Source organism: Nycticebus coucang, chromosome 2 (genome assembly GCF_027406575.1).
Source record: "Nycticebus coucang isolate mNycCou1 chromosome 2, mNycCou1.pri, whole genome shotgun sequence".
Taxonomy (NCBI): domain Eukaryota; kingdom Metazoa; phylum Chordata; class Mammalia; order Primates; family Lorisidae; genus Nycticebus; species Nycticebus coucang.
Window position 1 is genome coordinate 45,444,870 of NC_069781.1, and position 19,262 is coordinate 45,464,131.

Genomic DNA, 19,262 nt, shown 5'->3' on the forward strand with positions numbered 1-19,262 from the left:
CTGACCTTTAAAGTCAGATTTGGGCTAGCCAGCCCCCTCCCCCCAAATATACATCTAACCCCTCCCCCCCCCCAGCATCCGGTACTTGCTTTGTGAGTCACAGATTAATCCAGGAGAGTTGCAAGAAGGAGGGGAGGCCTGGGGCACCTGAGTCACCCCTCCCCTCCACAGGAAAGGCCAGTTTGCCCATCCTACACCTGCTCCCCACCAGAAGGAGGAGGCGGCATCTCAGACTGTTGAGGGAACTAGGGGGAACCACGAAGAGGGGCATTTCAGACTCAGGAGACTTCCTTTCCCACCTCAGCTTCAGGGAAATGGGTGGAGAGGATTGTTTTTCTGGTTGATATGAGGGCCATAGAGGTGTAGGAACTTGTCTGGGCTCAGATAGGGTGTTGGGGAGTAGAGCTACAGAGGGCTGAGGTGTCCTAGCTGGAAGCAGACTGCCTGCTGCTGAGCCTGGCTTTTGGGGGCTAAAGGGTGGGGAATGGACACAGAAGTAAAGAGGCCTGTGCTGCAGATCTTTGCTATGGGACAGGGGAGGTGGGAGAAGCCTGGCCTTTTCCTCTGTTTTGGGCTGCCTGCTAGTCTCTCTTCCTCCCTCTGCCCAAGTCCTTGAATATTGCTGTTTTAGCAGCCTAGAAGGGCAGGGTCAAGGCCAGGAGTAGGGTGGATAATGAGCACTCTGGTTTGCCTCAGCGCAAGCCTGAGTCTCCTTTGCTTCCTGGCCTGGGAGCTCCTCAAAAGCAGTACTCAGCTCTCCTCTATTCTCCCAGACTGGAAGCCTGTATAGGACAGAACTTGGGTCCCATAAAGACTACAGCGGGGCAGCACCTGTGGTTTAGTGGGTAGGGCACCGGCCCCATATACCAAGGGTGGTGGATTCAAACCCGGCCCTGGCTGAACTCCAACAAAAAAATAGCCGGGTGTTGTGGCGGGTGCCTGTAAACCTAGCTACTCGGGAGGCTGAGGCAAGAGAATCGCCTAAGCCCAGGAGTTGGAGGTTGCTGTGAGCTGTGTGATGGCACGGCACTCTACCGAGGGCAATAAAGTGAGACTCTGTCTCTACAAAAAAAAAAAAGGAGTGCAGCGGCCCAGATTGGGGAGACCCAGCCCCTGTTCCATTTGATGACCAGCAGTTTGCATGAAAAAGACATTCTGGCCTTTTTCCCAGTCTCCCTCCACAAAGCCCACCCCAATCTCTCATCCTACCCAACCTATGGGGTCTTCCTGCAGCTAGTTCTCACCCCAGGTCTAGAGACCCTCAGGTACTCATTCCTGAAGTTTAGAGAATCTGCTGCTGCAGCCTGTCCCTGTGCTCACCCTTCCTCCTTTCCTTTGTGGTGGGCTGCTGGTGGGCTACATTCAATGAAGCTCACCAACTGCACTGTAATTAGCAGTCAGTCTGAGCTGGCCTGAGAGTAGAGTATATTGGGGCTTATGCACATCCTCACTTTACTTGCGTGCGGAATACAGAGCGCCTCCCCACTCCCAAACGTCCCCTGCCTTTAGACCACAGGCCTTTCGGAGAGCAGTTGTCCTGCTGGCCCTGGGAACCCACCTCAGGTTCCTGTCCACTCAATTCTGCCCACTTTGAACTTCTTCAGCTTCTTGCTGACTTTCCTTCCTCACTCCGACTCCTAAATCCCAAATTCACACCCTCTTCCAGCCGTTGCCCTGAGTCAGCCCTCTTTTCCTCTTCCATGACTTTCTCCCAGGCCTTGAGCTTAGCCTCTCTTTTCCAACTCATCCTTCAAGCAGCTGGAGGGATGCTTCTAAACCCCCTGTCTAAAACTTCCAGGGCTCCCATCACTGATGGAGTCACTGTTCTAAGTGGTAGCACACGTGGCAATTGCAATCTTATTCAGAACATGATACAAATGATTAAAATTTTTTTTTTTTTTTTTTTTGTAAAGACAGAGTCTCACTTTATGGCCCTCGGTAGAGTGCCGTGGCCTCACACAGCTCACAGCAACCTCCAACTCCTGGGCTTAAGCGATTCTCTTGCCTCAGCCTCCCGAGTAGCTGGGACTACAGGCGCCCACCACAACGCCCGGCTATTTTTTGGTTGCAGTTTGGCCGGGGCCGGGTTTGAACCCGCCACCCTCGGTATATGGGGCCGGCGCCCTACCAACTGAGCCACAGGTGCCACCCCCAAATGATTAAAATTTTTTTTTGTTGAAGCAGGAGGTGAGGCCAGGGTCCAGCTACCTTGGTGCTCTCCTTCCCACCTCCAGCTGCAGCAGTCCCTGTGAGAGCTTCCTCAGAGCCAGGGGACTTAGAGAAGGACAGCTCGAATACCAGTGGGCCCTGGGTAAGGTTCAGACATAGCACCAAGGACCTTCCCAAACTGCTTCTCTTCCCTGGCCTCACTGCTGCTGCTCTTCATGACCAGGCAGGCACTCACCCCTGCTAGACACCGGTCCAGCAGTCATTTACCTGGAAAAACCCTTCACAGAATCCCTAGCCAAATGTTTCCTTCTCCAGGGAAGCCTGGTTTAGGCCCCCTAGGAAACCTGTGAACTTTCCTTTCCTCCTTGACCTCTGGTCCTGACCTTTTATCTTCTGAAGCAAACTTCAGAGATGGGAAATCAGAAAACTTAAGGGCTCCACGGATCTGGTCCCTGATGTGTGAATCAGAGCTTTCCAGATGCCCTAGGCCTGTTCACATTGAGGGCCTGGTATGTGTCAACTCCATGTCACTAACTCCCTCCATCCCCCAAAGGCTGATATGGGGCAGGCCCAGATGTCCAGTAATTTGTCTCCAGAATTCTCAACAGATCTTCATCTCCTATCTTTGGCTTTTATAAACATTCAACCCACATCCACAGCCAGGCCCAGACACGGCCACACACAGATATGCACACAGACCCCCCTGAACACACAGATGCATGCACAAGCCCTCATGGATACATGGATGCACACATAGAGCTAAAATTGCACATGGATGCACATGGACATTTACACATGAGAAAACGCGCCTCTAATTAAGAATATGGCTGTTGGATGGGTGGCGCCTGTGGCTCAAGGAGTAAGGCGCCAGTCCCATATGCCGGAGGTGGTGGGTTCAAAAACCCAGCCCCAGCCAAAAACCACAAAAAAAAAAAAAAAAAAAAGAATATGGCTGTTGGCTCGGCACCTGTAGCACAATGGTTATGGCGTCAGCCACGTACACCAAGGCTGGCAGGTTCGAACCCGGCCCAGGTCAGCTAAAACAACAATGACAACTGCAACAAAAAATAGCCAGGCATTGTAGCAGGTGCCTGTAGTCCCAGCTACTTGGGAGGCCGAGGCAAGAAAATCTCTTGAGCCCAAGAGTCTGAGTTTGCTGTGAGCTGTGACACCACAGCACTCTACTGAAGGCAACAAAGTGAGACACTGTCTCAAAGAAAAAAGAAGACAGCTGTTGGCATGACTTTTTTTTTTCTTTTTGAGACAGAGTCTCACTGTGTCACCCTTGGTAGACTGCTGTGGCGTCACAGCTCACAGCTACCTCAAACTCATGGGCTTAAGGGATTCTCTTGCCTCAGCTTCCCAAGTAGCTGGGACTACAGGTGCCTGCCACAACGCACAACTATTTTTTTGTTGCAGGTGTCATTGTTTAGCAGGCCTGGGCTGGGCTCCAACTTGCCAGCTTCGGTGTATGTGGCCGGCACCCTAGTCACTGAGCTACGGGCACCGAGCTGTGACCTTTCTTCCCCACTGACTACGTAGTACGAATTTCAAAGCCTGAAACATCTATAACTTGTTGGATTCTTTTTTCTTTTTTTTTGAAACAGAGTCTCACTCCATTGTCTTGGGTAGAGTGCCTTGGTGTCATAACTCACAGCAAACTCAAACTCCTGAGCTTATCTGATCCTCTTGCCTCAGTCTCCCTTATAGCTGAGACTACAGGCACCCTCCACAATGGCTGGGTAATTTTTCTTTTCTTTTTTTTTTCTTTTGAGACAGAGTCTCTTACTCTGTCACCTGGGTAGAGTTCCCTGGTGTCATTGCTCACAGCAACCTCAAACTCTTGAGCTCAAGAGATCTTGTTTCCTCAGCCTCCCAAGTAGCTGGGACTACAGGCATGCACCAACCACTATGCCCAGCTAGTTTTTTCTATTTTTAGTAGAGACAGGGTCTGGCTCTTACTGGTCTCGAACTCCTGAGCTCAAGCAATCCACCCCACCCTCAGCCTCTGAGGGTGTTAGGATTATAGGCATGAGCCACTGTGCCCAGCCTCTAACTTGTTGGATTCTTACAAAGTTCCCGGAAGGCCTCCTCCAACCAAAACCTCCAAGTGACTGATGAAGAAACTGAGACTCTGCGGGGTGAGGAAAGAGAGCTGTTTAGGTCCCTGTTAGTGGTCACACCAGGCCTGTTGTTCAGATATATTCTGTGTCTGCAAGAGGATTTATTCCCATCAGCCTTAACCCCTTGACTCTGGGCCTTCATCCCGTTCTCCTGCATCCTCAGTATGACCCTCTGCTGTCCTAACCCTTCAAAAGCTGCTGAGGACAGCTCAGGGACACCAGGAGGGTGAACCTAGAGTCCCCAGGAGATGGGTCAGAAGATATTTTTTCTCAAAGTCCATCTGGACAGCTGGTTGGAGGTGTCTAAGGAGGGTGGTTTGTATTCATAGGATCTTTGCCATCTTGACTGGAGACAGGGAGTAACATGTTGGCACAGGAGAAGGAGTCTGAAGGAGTCTCTCATCTCCTGGCAGAGTGATCCATCTGCTCTCCATTCCCCATCCCAGTCCAGAGCTGACCCCCAACCCATGAAGCCTAGAAGCAGGAAGCATGTTCAACAGTGGCCTGAGAGTAGGGGCACACTCTGGAAAGAGGGGTCAAGCGTGGAGGGAGTCAGTCAGTTCCTGTGCCCTTGCTGGCACCCTGGTCTCTGCTTTACCTGTCCTCCATCCCCGCAGGGTATGAATCCCAATTTAATACTCAATGACTGAGTGACCTTAGCAGGTGACTTCTCTCCAAACCTTAGTTTTAGCATCTCCGAAATAGGGAAAATACACCAACTTCTGGGGGTTGTTTCACAAATCGGGAGGAAATGCTTTTCTTTCTTTTTTTTTTTTTTTTTGAGACAGAGCTCAAGCTGTCGCACAGCTCACAGCAACCTTCAACTCCTGGGCTCAAGTGATTCTCCTGCCTCTGCCTCACAAGTAGCTGGGACTACAGGCACCTGCCACAACGCTCGGTTATTTTTTGGTTGTAGCCGTCATTGTTGTTTGGTGGGCCTGGGCTGGGTTTGAACCCACCAGCTCAAGTGTATGTGGCTGGCACCTTACCGCTTAAGCCACAGGTGCCAAGTCAGAAAATGCTTTTCAAATTTGAAAATGTCTGCATGTCTGTTTTGCTCTGTTCTTCCCCACCCCACTCCAATGTTGTGGAAGAGTTTAGGGGCTTGGGGAAATTGGGGGGACTCTAGAGTGAGTAGCTTTCCTGGTCTCCACCTCTACCTCTGACTCATGGACAGCAAGGAAGGCCCAAGTCTCCTTTGCTGGTTCAAGCTGCTTTCATTCAGCCAGAAAGAGTTTGGGGTCAAGAAATGAAAGGAGTGGCACCCCCACCCCTTAAAGGGCCCCAGCCAGCCCCTCTGGTCCAGCAGGCTGGGACTTGCATCTTTGGCCCCTCCCTTGCCTGGGAACCCACTCCCCCAGCTGTGACCTTAAAGAAGTTATGACCTCCCACAAGAAGGATGGGATGTTCAGGCCTCTTCTTTGGCTCAACCCCCCCCCCACCACCACCCAGGTGAGACAGAGACTTTGCTCAAGATGTCCTGACACGAGGTGAGACCTCCTTATCTGCCTCCTCCCAGAGCTCCCCAAGGGCTGGCTCTCAGCCTGAACTCAGCCCTGGCTTTCTTCCCACAGCACAAGAGGAAGCCCAGAGGGTTCTGGATAAGCTGCATGACTCAGAGGGGTCAGACCTCACCAAGCTCAGTCTCTTCTCTGAAGCCATGTTGTCTTCTGCCATCTGCTCTAAGGGACACCGATCACCCTAACTACAATGAGAATGATGCCCCTCAGTCGCACATTGAGACAGTTGGCTTCTGTCCCCCACGCTCAGGCCAGCCTGGCACATCTGCACAGGCATCTTCAGACCTTGACCCCTTTCCATCCCAGGTGACACAAGGAGGGGTGACAGGAATGGGGGCCCTTAGAAGGCATTGCATTCTTCCCCCTCCTCCTGGCAGCATCCTCTCACATCCACTAAGGAGTGTGAAGACCTACCTATATCTTCTCAGCTCCAACCCTAACCATTCCAATGTAGAAACGTGTGTATACACTAGTTATGGATAAGAATGAGTTTGATAGGAGTACATGGGGTCAGGTGTGACATTGGGTCCTGATGAGGGGGGAAGGGGAACAAGGGCATTGAGATTCAGCCCATTGAGACAAGATCCAACCTACAAACTGTGTACCTTGTCATGGGGCTGCATTGACTGCAGGGGGTCACAAAGATGCTCTATGGTGAGCTGTGGCTTCAGGATTAAAGAGAGGCACATATGTGCATGTAACTAAGGGGTGAGTACAGCTGTACATGTGTAAACAAACGTTGCTTAATGTGAATAAGATATATAAATATACAGTTGTGTGTGTGACCGTCTCCCTCCTGGTGCAACCCACGTGAACACTTATGTGAGCTGAGTACAAACAGATGTTTGTAGAAAAAAGAAAGAAACAAAACAAAACAAACAGATGTTTGTGCAGGGGCCTTGCTTATGCCTGCTGGTGGTAGAACTACCCATTTTTCTCTTCTGCTCTGATTCTAGGCCAAATTCCACTGCCAGTAGGTCCAGGACGGGGGACTGTGGACTGGGGTTCCCAGTTTTCTTTCAGTGTTAAATAGTCCCTTGCCAGTTCCTGCCCCATGCTGCCTTCACAGCTCCACCTGAGGCAGTGAGGGGCCAGAGTGGCATACCGTAGGGTGGTGGGGGAAATAGAGCAGCATGGTGGGGGGTATTCCTCCTCTCCCACAACCTTTGGTCTGGGCTCTGGCACCAGGAGTTTATGGCTCTGTATTGAGTCACAGGCTGTGGTAAGGCCAGTGGGCAGGTACTCAGTGATGGCTCCCTGATTCACCACAGGGCCTCCCAGCCCATGGTGGCCTCAGGGGTGGCATGCATCATTCTGGGCCAACAGCCATGAGAAGCCTCCTATGTGGGTTTGATATAGGTGTGAGCCCATGGCCAGGCTCTCAGGTGAATGGGATCCCATGAGTTCAGTGTCTATAGGTGAGTGTGTGACTGCAAGCCATAGGCAGTGTGTGTACACATGTGTGTGGAGGAACACATCAGCACATGTGTGAATCTGCCCTATTTGTATTGCTAAAACACACCTCTTTTGGCATGAACCACCTCTGGGACTGGGAAACTTATTTACAACAGCCATTCAAGGAACAAGTCTCCAGAGTCCTGAGCCCACCTGGATTAAGTCCCTCTAGAAAATGTAGTTTCTTTGATCTCCTCCAGCAACGCTGTCATAGAGAGTTGGGGTGAGGGCAAATTCTTTGCTCTTTGTCCTGAGGGAGCAGGGCCTGGACCACCAGATCTCACTTTCCCTATTATTAAACTAGCATTGAGAGCATGCCCCATGATTCCCCAACTCCCCCACAATTAAGCTAGCTTAATCTTTTAAAGGAACAGCCTCTTCATTGGCTGAGGATTAGCCAGAAGAGAGAGGAGAGGGTTAAAAACAGCTGGGACTCACCCTCCTGGCAGGCATGTGGCATGTGGCATGTCAGGACAACTGCAGCTCAGCCTCTAGAGCCATGTGGGCAATGCACACAGGTACACATGTGACAACCTCTGTCGACTTAACTATGTTCAACAAACATGTGCACAGCCACGAGGAATGCCCAGCCCCATGTTCAGGCACACAGGACATACATGATATAGGGAAACAGCTGTGGACGAAGCCGGCCAGGACATGCAACATGTGACTTGCACTCACGGAACAAGGAGAAGGGCCCATGAAGGCTGGCTGAAACAGCACATGTGTTCTGTTGGCCCACCTGGGTCTGGACCATGAGAAAGTCTCTTCTTGGGTGGCGCCTGTGGCTCAGTAGGTAAGGCGCCGGCCCCATATACCGAGGGTGGCGGGTTCAAACTCGGCCCTGGCTGAACTGCAACCAAAAAAATAGCCGGGCGTTGTGGCGGGCGCCTGTAGTCCCAGCTACTTGGGAGGCTGAGGCAAGAGAATCGCTTAAGCTCGGGAGTTGGAGGTTGCTGTGAGCTGTGTGATGCCACAGCACTCTACCGAGGGCCATAAAAAGTGAGATCCTGTCTCTACAAAAAAAAAAAGGAAGTCTCTTCTTACCTGGGGCCCACAGCCTCCTCCCTCCAGCCCCCTGCCTGAAGTCATCCTGGAGAGCTGGGGTCTGGGGCCAGTTCGTTCTTTCTTTCTCTCTCTCTCTCTCTTCCTTTTTCTTTTCTCTCTTTTTTCTTTCTTTTTCTCTTTTTTTTTGAGACAGAGTTTCACTTTGCCCCCCATGGTAGAGTGCCGTGGTGTCACACAGCTCACAGCAACCTCCAGCTCTTGGGCTTAGGCAATTCTTTTGCCTCAGCCTTCCAAGTAGCTGCGACTACAGGCTTCTGCCACAACGCCTGGCTATTTTCTTCTTCTTCTTCTTCTTCTTTTTTTTTGAGACAAAGTCTTACTGTGTTACCCTGGGTACAGTACTGTGGCATAGCTCAGAGCAACCTTAAACTAGTGGGTTGAAGAGATTCTCTTGCTTCAGCCTCCCAGGTAGCTGGGATTACAGTCGCCTATCACCATGCAAGTCCAGTTTTTCCATTTTTAGTAGAGACAGGTCTTTCTCTTGCTCAGGCTGGTCTCAAACTCCTGAGCACAAGCAGTCCACCCGCATCACCCTCCTAAAGTGCTAGGATTACAGGCGTGAGCCACCTCCCCTGGCCTCCAGTTCCTTGCGGACAGGTCTCTTCCAAACCTTGGAGGGAGGATCATAGGGCTCACTATGAGTGAGCCCAAGGCGTCTCTATCTTTGGCAGCTCCATTCTCACCAGCCATGTACATTGCCTGTACCCCACCATCGGTTCTCAGATCCCCATAATCCTCTCTCTCAGATCCCCTAATCCTCTCTTGGGGCCCATGACACCCCATCCTCTAAGTGCCCTCTGAGAGCAGCCCCACCCTCAAAGCACCTCACACGCCATGTCCCTCACCTTCCTCACTCCACCAGCCTCCCGGGTTAGGGGAGGGGGCCGACGGCCCGTCCCCGCCCTGGGCGAGTCTAGGCGGGCGGGGCTGCGTGCGGGCGGGACGGGCCTCTGCGCTCTATAAAGGGCGCCGCCAGCGCTCCGGGCCACAGCTCGCTGCGCCCGCCGCTCCTTCCCTCCCGACTCCGCCGCGCCTGCCACCGCCATGGGCCGACAGAAGGAGCTGGTGTCCCGCTGCGGGGAGATGCTCCATATCCGCCATCGGCTGTTCCGCCAGGCTCTGGCTGAGTGCTTGGGGACCCTTATTCTCGTGGTGAGTGGAGGAGGCTGATAAGCCCTTTTCTCTCCATCCCCACCCTCTTCAGTCCCTCTGTGCGCCCTGAGAGGCTGTGATTTCAAGACAGCCTTGACCTGCGTCTCCAGCTCTGACCCCCGGGATTTACCCTGGAGGGTCAATCTGACCCCCAAAGAACCTCTTCTGCATAGTTCCAACTCCTCTGACGGCTCTGACTTTCGCCAGAACGACAACTGTTATTCCCCAGTGGCAGCTCTGATCCTTTACCTTCTCAGGCTGGGGGCTGTGGTCACCAACCCCTTCTTCTGCCTCCCATGCCCCCCAGGTTCCCGGAGTCCCAGCTCTGGGAAGCAGGGGAAGAAGCAAAGGTAAACGGGCCCCATTAAGTTATTTGGATTCTGGGTGTCTGGCCCCTAATGAATAATTAAGCCTCAGAAAGTCCAAAAGTTGCAGTGAAGTGAGGACAGTTTGCCACAGGTGGGGGCAGAGGCTGCAAAAAGCAAAAACGAAGGAAAAGAAGATCCTGAAGATAGGGGAGGCTGTAGAAGGAAGCTGGGCCCCAAACACAGAGGAGTTGGGTGTCTAAAGTTGCTCCCCTCAGGCTGAGCGACTCCCAGACCCTGACACATGCTGTCAGACAGATGCTGTCAGAGGCCACACATAAGATTGTTAGCCCTCTGAATTACTCTGTGGGTTCTCTGAGTGAGATATTTCCCCTGCCTGAGTTACTTCTCAGTCCCAGTTACTCCTTGGTTATACTAGTTTCGCCCCAGGTTGTTCCTGGGTGACTCTGTTTGCACTTCTTGGGTCTGGTTGACACGCCAGTTAGGCTCTTCATTTCCTGTCCCAGTTACTCTCTGCTTTTCAGTCACTCATATGGTTACACCTGTTTTCCTCTGGGTTATTTCTGGGTCCATTTGCTGCATTGCAGTGGGTGGGTAACTCCCTTTCCACCCTAGCCCCTGCCCCAGGTACTGTAGACCAGCTGGTCCCTTGTGGAGAAGCAGCTTAACAAGGGGCAAGTAGGGCTGGGGGAAGCCCACTCCAAATAGGTAGTGGTGGTGGAGAAGACTCTATGGTGAAAGGAAGGAGGAAGCCACATGGGGAATTTTACCCACAGCCCCTCGTAAGACTAGTGGCTGTACTAGTCATCTCCAACCCCCTCTTGCATGCCAAGAAGGGAATGGGAGATGGCATTTATTATCCTCCTGCCTTGGGGCCCCCACTCCCTATCTGATTGACAAGAGCAGAAAGGAAAGGGAGGGTGTCCTCCATTTTCATAGAGGGTTCTCCTTATTCCCTCCCAAGACTCAGTTTGCCTCCCCCATAAAGGGGCAGTCACTCCTGAGCCTTGGGATCATTTGGCTTATCCCAGACCACCGGAGGGTGTTATGAATGTGGAGAAGGCTTCCAGGCTTAGGTGGGTGTGAGGCATTTGGTATCAGTGAAAGGCAGAACCTCAAGGACTGTCTGAACAGATGGGTCCTGGAGGACCCTAAGTGGCAGATAAGGGCTGCCTGCATACCTCTGTGGACTGGGGACCAGAGTCTGCAGTGGGAGGATTGGCTTTTGGGTAAGAAAAGCCCCTTTCTTTGGGGTACCTAGTAGGGTGGGGGGGCTGGCCAAGAATACAAGGCAGGAGGGTGGGGGAGGAAGAGGAAGATTAGCCCCAAGGTGGTGGAACTGGCTCTGACAGCTCCTCCCCCAAAGGCCTCTTGGGATGAAGCCAGGACCGGGCCTCAGGCAGGCAGTCAAGTAGCTGAGGTTAGGGCCTGCCAAGTCGGGCAGGGTGCCCCAGACCCTCACATGCCGGTCTACCCCCCTTATGCTCATAATCTCTGATCTTTGCTTTTACCTGCCTGTATACCTTTGCCCTCCCTGTATCACTGCTGCTGGCTTCCCCACTATCTCTTGGTCTTTCTGAGTGATGGTAATCAAAATGCCGAACAACCTAGTGCAACAGGCACTGACCCATCAGAGTGAATAGGGCCCTTAGCACAGGTTCTGATAACTACCTGTTGTGTATGTATAAAACTTTTAGTTATGGGTAGGTAGGAGAGGAGACCTGGGGCAGGGTCTGGAGGGAACAGCTTTGGGGGATACTCTGGGGGCTTGCTCTTTTTAGTTGCTATAGAGCTTTTTTTTTTTTTTTTTGAGACAGAGCCTCAAGCTGTCACCCTGGGTAGAGTGCCATAGTATCACAGGTCACAGCAACTTCCAACTCCTGCGCTCAAGCGATTCTCTTGCCTCTGCCTCCCAAGTGCTGGGACTACAGATGCCCACCACAACACCCAGCTATTTTTTGGTTGCAGACGTCATTGTTGTTTGGCAGGCTCGGGCTGGATTTGAACCCGCTAGCTCAGGTGTATGTGGCTGGCACCTTAGCCGCTTGAGCCACAGGCGCCGAGCCGCTATAGAGCTTTTTCATGTGTGAACTAGGTGAGCAGATGTACAGTATGTCCTGTACCTGAAAAACTCTAGGGACATTAGCTGCCTTTAGTCTCCCCATCCCTGGCAGAAAAACCCATCTCCTCATCTGCATTGTCCTGGGTCCTAGACTGGGGACAGTGAGAGGAGCCACCCATATTCCTGTTTTTAGGACCTCCAAATCCGAGCAGGGAAGCAGGACATCTGAGGGCACAGAGAGCAGGTGGGCAGAGCAGTGAGGGTGCTGAGGGGGGATATGATGGTAACGTCCTGGATTCAGAATGGACTCACCTCACTTCTAGCCTCCCTCACCACCATGACCACCACCTGAGCTTTTTTTTTTCTTTTTGACAGTTTAATATGTTTATTCTCACTATACTGATTTCACTGGAAAGATCTGAAACTCAATTTTTCTCAAGCAATGTGAGGTGATGGGAGGACACAAGACTGGTTGTCAGATCAGAATACCTGAGCTTTTCTTTAGGGCAGCCGGGGGGAGAAGCTGTGCTAAGATGAAAGCTATTCCCCTATGTACCCCACTCTTCCTGGAATTCAAGGAAAATCTGTGAAGATGGTTCAACCATCTTCTGTCTCCTCATCACAAACCCTGCTTCAAGACCCTTCTACAGGGTCCTCTTATATTAGATTGGGGACTTTGGGTGTGGAAGGGCATATCTCCCTATCCCTTTTCTGAGGAATGTAATTGCAGCAGGAGGGGTTTGGGTTGGATTCCAGGAAGGTCTTCCAGTTCTCCCAATGGTGGCAGGCAGCGGTTGCCCTTCCTGGCTTCACACCATCCTTCTGGAGCAAGAGTTGCTGGTCTTTACCCTGTCTGCCCTGTTCTATTTCCTGACACAGATGTTTGGCTGTGGTTCCGTGGCCCAGGTCATACTCAGCAGGGGCACCCATGGCGGTTTCCTTACCATCAATTTGGCCTTTGGCTTTGCTGTCACCTTGGGCGTCCTCATCGCTGGCCAGGTCTCTGGTAAGACTAAGCTTAACCTCACCCTCAGCCCTGGCCCCTCAATAGCAAAGTTCCCACTAGGAGTGACACTGGGGAATGGGATGTAGGGCATTCCTCAGGGCAGGTCATAGCTGTGGCCTCAGCTTTGAGCCCTCAGGAGAAGAAAGTAGAGAAGAAATTTGACACTTCGAGCCTTTGACTCTCAACTCTGAATCAGATTATTGGAGGTGGCCTATTATGTAGTCCAACCACCATCCTATACAAGAAACCCTTCTCTGGGCCAGACATGGTGGCTCACGCCTGTAATCCTAGCACTCTGGGAGGTTGAGGCAGGTGGATTGCTTGAGCTCACAGTTTTGAGACCAGCCTGAGCAAAAAGTGAGACCCCGTCTCTACTAAAAATAGAAAAACTGAGGCAAGAGGATCACTTGAGCCCAAAAGTTGGAGATTGCTGTAAGCTATGATGCCAAGGCCCTCCACCCAGGGCAACCACAGTGTGAGACTCTCTCAAAAAAAAAAAAGAAAAAAAAGAAACCCTTTTTTGCCCCCTTCTCACTGGGGCTAGAAAGGAACAATATGTGAAGGGCCCAGGCCTCCTCCTTGTGGCAGACTATAGCTAATAGGTGCTATCTCCCCTCTGCGCAGGGGCCCACCTGAACCCTGCTGTGACCTTCGCCATGTGCTTCCTGGCCCGTGAGCCCTGGATCAAGCTGCCCGTCTACACCCTGGCTCAGACTCTGGGAGCCTTCTTGGGTGCTGGGATTGTTTTTGGGCTGTACTATGGTAAGCATTCCTCACCCTGCCATCCTCTACTACCCTCTTTCTTTGGGGGACCTGCTGGCACCAGGCCTTTCCATGACAGAGAGCTGGGGCCTGCCCAAGCCCTGGGCTCATGACTCACTCATTCACACATAGGGCAAGGTAGGGGGCATGAGAGGAAAGAAACAAGTTGGGCAACAAGAGTCTTAGGCCCCCCACTCCACCCTTCTCCAGAGTAATATGGCAGTGAAGATATTGGAGGGTGGGGAGGACTCAGCCTGAGAGGGGAGGCTGGACCCAGGCCTCTGTCCCCACCCACTCTGTGCCTAATCTGTCACCAGATGCAATCTGGAGCTTTGCCAGCAATCAGCTCGTAGTCTCCGGCCCCAATGGCACAGCTGGCATTTTTGCCACCTATCCCTCTGGACACTTGGACATGGTCAATGGCTTCTTCGACCAGGTATGGACTGGGGACATATGAGGGGAACACAGGGCGGGAGACCAAATTGCCCTGGTTGATCAAGGGCTGGCTGGGGGATAGATCTTCTTGACTTAAGCAGGATTTCTCAATTTGTCCCACAAGAGCAGAATACTTATAAAACATGCAGTTCTCCAGCAGATTCTTACACACACAAACTGCTTTACCACTGCTTTAGAGAGCAGTGGAGTTAGAGCTATAGGGAAGGGAGGGTCAGAAGGGTATTGCTGCTAACCTGTTCTCCCCACTCCCAGTTCATAGGCACAGCCTCCCTCATCGTGTGTGTGCTGGCCATTGTTGACCCCTACAACAACCCTGTCCCCCGTGGCCTGGAGGCCTTCACTGTGGGCCTGGTAGTCCTGGTCATTGGCACTTCTATGGGCTTCAACTCTGGCTATGCTGTCAACCCTGCCCGGGACTTTGGCCCTCGCCTTTTCACTGCCATTGCTGGCTGGGGTTCTGAAGTCTTCACGTGAGTGCAGCCCCCACCCGCCTTAACCCAGTCTGCCTTACCCTGCCCCACCTGCCCCTGAACACTTGTGTCTGTTCCCCAGGACCGGCCGGCACTGGTGGTGGGTGCCCATTGTCTCTCCACTCCTGGGCTCCATCGCGGGTGTCTTTGTGTACCAGCTCATGATCGGCTGCCACCTGGAGCAGCCCCCACCCTCCACTGAGTCAGAGAATGTCAAGCTGGCCCATGTGAAGCACAAGGAACAGGTCTGAGTGGGCAGGAGGCCACCCTGCCCATCCCTGAGCATCCACTGACTGTGCAGGGGCCACTACCTAGAAGCCCCCTTCATTATCCCACTCCCAGCTATGACGCTCCCCGTCTACCTGCATCCGGCTGGATAGCCCCCTTCAGGATTTCCACTAGACCCTGCCCAGATAGGACCTTAGGCCACTGCCCTTAAGGTGTGGTGGAATGGGGTTGTGTCAATACATCCCTTAATCTCCCCAAAAGAGAGAATGGGCAGCAGGTGTGTGCTCACGTGTGTGTGTGTATGTGTGTGTGTGAGATTTCCCAGATATTCAGGGCAAGGGACCAAGCAGAGAGTATTCTAGTTACAGGGGGAGCCCAGCAAGAGGGGAAGGTAATATGTTCTTCTGTGAACGAGGAAAGTGCCAGAGCATGCATGTTTCAGGGGCCCCATATGGAGGAGGTCCAATGAACGTTTCTGATTGTGTGTGTCTGCCCTTTTTTCTAAGCAGAAGCTTCTATAGGCTTTTGGGACATGGGGGTGGATGTGTAGGGCTGAGAGGAGGGGCCATGGCTCAGGCTGGACAGAGAGGGAGCTGTAATACATGTTTCTGTCATAAAGGTAGGCATAATGGGGTGGGGTGAAGTCCAGGTCATAAGTTTCATGTTTGCTTTTTGTTTTTGTTTTTTAATATGTATAGCAGATGTTACAGTCTTAGGGATGGGGATTGGAAGATCCCTCTTTAAAAAGGGGATTCACTCCTTTACTCTTCTACTCAAAAATGTACTCTTACCCTTTTATAAAAAAACAATAAAATGTATGTCTGAAACTGCCAATTGTGCAAATATCTTTCTGTTTGCTCTGCTATTTTTCTGGGGCCAATTAAGGAGCTTCAGTGTGTCTGGCCACAATTATGCTCAGTACCCAGATGGGTGTTTAATCTGGTCTGGATACCCATACCCTGGGGGTCATACTCTGGCCTTGCCAGGATAGGGAGAGGGTCAGTCATAGAGAGAGCCTCTTCACCAAGCTCTGAGCTTGATCTTAGCAGTTCCAAACTTCACACCTTTGCTCCAAAGTCCCAACTTACATCTTGGCTTATTAAAGTCCTGATCTGTTTTAATGCCTCCTCCTCCAGGAAGTCATCACTGCTCTTCCCACCATCTTCCACAGTCACTTGTCAAAGCCCATAGACCACAGTTTCATTCCTCGTCATCTCCTCTCTGCTTCACTACTTCAGTCTAAGGCACCTCTGAGCCCATTGGGCAGGGATTGAGCTTACTCTGGCACCCTGACTTAAGCAGGGAAGCAAGGGGTTCTGCACACATGAGCGCAGGAAGCTCTTTTCATTTTCTCATCCCTTCCCAGATCCTCACCTTTCACTGGGAATATAAGAGAAGGCATCCCATACCCAATTACTCTCTCAGATTTAACCCCATGGGAGCCAGGGGATACCTGGGTCCAATAGGAAAAGGTCCAAAATGTCTTAGAAGCTAAGCCAGTTCTTGCTCCCCAACCTTCACAGATGAGCTGACCATGGCCCAGAGATGGGGGGTGGCAAACACCAGGTCTTACAGCCAGCACTCTGCCTGGGGAGGTGGGAAAAGGCAATTCAAACTCAGCTCTCTACCCCTTCTTTCTCCCCAGCTCCCAAGAGGCATGTTGGGGGGACCTGAGAGCCACAGGGTGTGCTCCCTTCCCAGGCCCTGGGGGTGGGGGGTCAGGAGAAAGCACAAACCTTTGGTGGGGAATGTGGCAGCAGGGTTTCCTTCTGGTCACATGGGTCTCACCTGTGATGCCCCCACCCTGCTGTCCTCCTTGGCATGTTCTGTGTCCTTCTCTGTTTTTCTTTCCAATTCTGCTGTTGGCCCTGACCAGTCAGCCTAGGAGGTGGTAGAAGTGAGTAGTGGGTAGTCAGGCCTGGATTCTAGGCCCAGCTGGCCCTCTCTCTGCCTGTGTAAACTTGGGGTGGTCAAGTTCTTTCCCTGCACTTCAGTTTCCTTATTTGTGAATTGGGGGATATCAAGAGGAGAAAATAATGGAAGATAATTCGTGAAAAGGACTTAACACTCTAACCAGTGGATGATTCCTCAATAAACGTTACCTCATGACTTTTCCTACAGAACCAGAGATGGGGGTAGGGAGGTAAGGGTGGAGGAAGGATGCTGAGGGCTGTTCTATAAAGGTCACTGAGAAAAAAAATAAAAGGTCATTGAGGCTCTGCTCACCTATAATCCAAGCACTTTGTGAAGCAGGGGTGGGAAGATTGCTTGAGGCCAGGGGTTTGAGACCAGTCTGGACAACAGTGAGATCTCATCTCTACAAAAAACAAACAAAAAAATTAAGTGGGCGTGGTGGCATGTGCCCTTAGTCCCATCTACTTGGGGGGTTGATGCAGGAGGATCACTTGAGCCCAAGAGTTTGAGGTTGCGGTGAGCTCTGATTGCACCATAGCACTCCAGCCCAGGAACAGACTAATACCCAACAGAGCGTGTAAAAAAAAATGTCACTGAATTCAATATCCTCTTCCTCCTAAGATTCTGTCCATGGATTCTGACTTTCTTGAGAAGGGGAGGGAGGAAGAGTAAGGGCAATCAATGGCTTGTGGTGCCCTGACTCTATAAGGCTTCTGGGAGGGACCAAGGGGATACATGAGGGGGCTACAGCCCTAGTTGTTCAGGGCAGACAGAGGAGCATGCAGCTGCAGACCACAAGAGACAGGGTAAGGCCTCGCCAGGACCAGGAGCAGTGAGTCAGGGCAGAGACTGGTAGGGATAGGAGCCAGCCAGAAGCTGTGTGACTCTTCCGGGGGTAGAAGGGAAGTACCTAACCTCTAGGTGTGCCTTCCTTTAGCAGTTCTGGCTGTTAGAAAGTTCTAGGAAGGAAACTCTTCATCTCCCATTCCATGCAATCCATTTTCTAGGGTGGCTACAGAAGGAGAATCACCCCAAAGGAAGGTAGTCACATTCCACGCCTTACCTCTGGCCCTTCTTCCTGCATTAAGCTCCGTCCACAGCCTACTTTGGAGGAGCCCATGTTTCCTTAAAATTCTGACTTGCTTGGATTAAAATCAGCCTCCCTGAAACTTGAGCTTGGTTGCTGTTTCTTTGTATGCCTGCCTCAGTATGTATGTATGCGTGTGTGTGCACATGCAAGTGTGCATTTCTCAGGGGTTTTGCGTGTGCCTTTTCTTTCAGTATGTCTGGTTATGTCTCTATGGATTCCAGCCTCTGGGAGACTTTTCTTCGTGTACCTATAAGTAAACATCAGAGCCCGTCTGTGTTTATCTACCAGCAACTCTCCCACCAACTAGATCCCACTTTTACCCCGAGGGATGCCTCATTAATTCCTGGCAATGAGCTCCTTCTTTCTCTTTCCTCTTGATTTTGTTTTTCTGAAAAACAGGGTGGGGCACCTCTAAGCTTGGGGAAACATGGGCAGGGTAGATTTGGGTGGGGTGAGAAGGGAAGAAGAGGAACTACTCCACCCAGTACATGGAGACCCCAGAGGCCAGAGACAGTCCCAGTCCCCCAGGAAGGGTCTGTGGAGGTGGTGGCCTAGGCAGCCCTCTACCTCCTCATTGTGTGGAGGAGGCCCATCCTGGATGGAGACTCTGAGCTGTAAGCCCAGGAGATGCAGGTAGCGCAATGAAGGTAGATTCTGAGACACTGGGGCCCCTAGGGAGATAGAAAGGGGCCTTGCCAAGTGGAACACCTCTGAGTCCTAAGGGGCAGAGAAGTGGCTGTGTCTGCCCAGCAGCTGGGGGCCTCCTTGGGACATAGCATCTCTACACCTAGGACTTTGGCCTTTGGGGTTAGGTTTAATTGAGGTAAGGGAGAGGGTAGCAAAGGGAACAAAGAGGCTGTGCCTGGTCTGGGCACCTAGACTGTGGCGGGTGCCAAAGGACACTACCTCTTATTCGTGTAAAGGAGAAACTAAGGCCCAAAGCATCACCTAGGGTCACAGAGCAGTCCATCAGAGCCCAGACCAGAACCCAATTTTCTCAACCCCTTCCCCATAGAGCAGGTTGCAACATCTCATCCCAAGAGATGACCTGGGCTCCAAATTAGCCCTTCCTAGCCGAGGATCTGGAGGGGAGCCTATATGTGTACTGGCTTATGGGAGGTACTCAATCCCAGGGAGGCTGAGGGCACTCCTAAAATCCCAATCTGTATTTACTAATCTTGCTTCACAGTTTCAGGAAGTCTTTACTAAGATCTTTGTTAGCAGAGATCTCTGATGATGAATTCTTAAACTAGATCCCATCACCTTGGCCAATTTCTTCGATCTCTTGCTTCGGGGAAGCCGTTTCGGGACGCTCCCATCTCTCCAGTCTCTGCCTTTTTGGAAGCTCCTGTGAAAAGCAAAGGGCCCTTGTCAGGCTTCCTTACTGTGCTCAGATCTAAGGAGGCCTGGCCGGGAGAAGCTGGAGCAGGGGACTCTGGGAACCCTGATAATCATCTGGAT

The 19,262-nt window shown here is 51.8% G+C and overlaps 1 protein-coding gene across 1 annotated transcript; it reads left to right on the forward strand.

The window, feature by feature from the left end:
* Positions 1–9,314: 9,314 nt before the first annotated feature.
* On the forward strand, positions 9,315–15,625 carry AQP3 (aquaporin 3 (Gill blood group)). The gene is made up of 6 exons (XM_053570558.1): positions 9,315–9,487; positions 12,755–12,881; positions 13,506–13,643; positions 13,961–14,079; positions 14,352–14,569; positions 14,652–15,625. Exons 1-6 carry the CDS (start codon positions 9,380–9,382, stop codon positions 14,818–14,820), a joined length of 879 nt encoding a protein of 292 aa, XP_053426533.1. The 5' UTR covers positions 9,315–9,379; the 3' UTR covers positions 14,821–15,625.
* Positions 15,626–19,262: the final 3,637 nt, after the last annotated feature.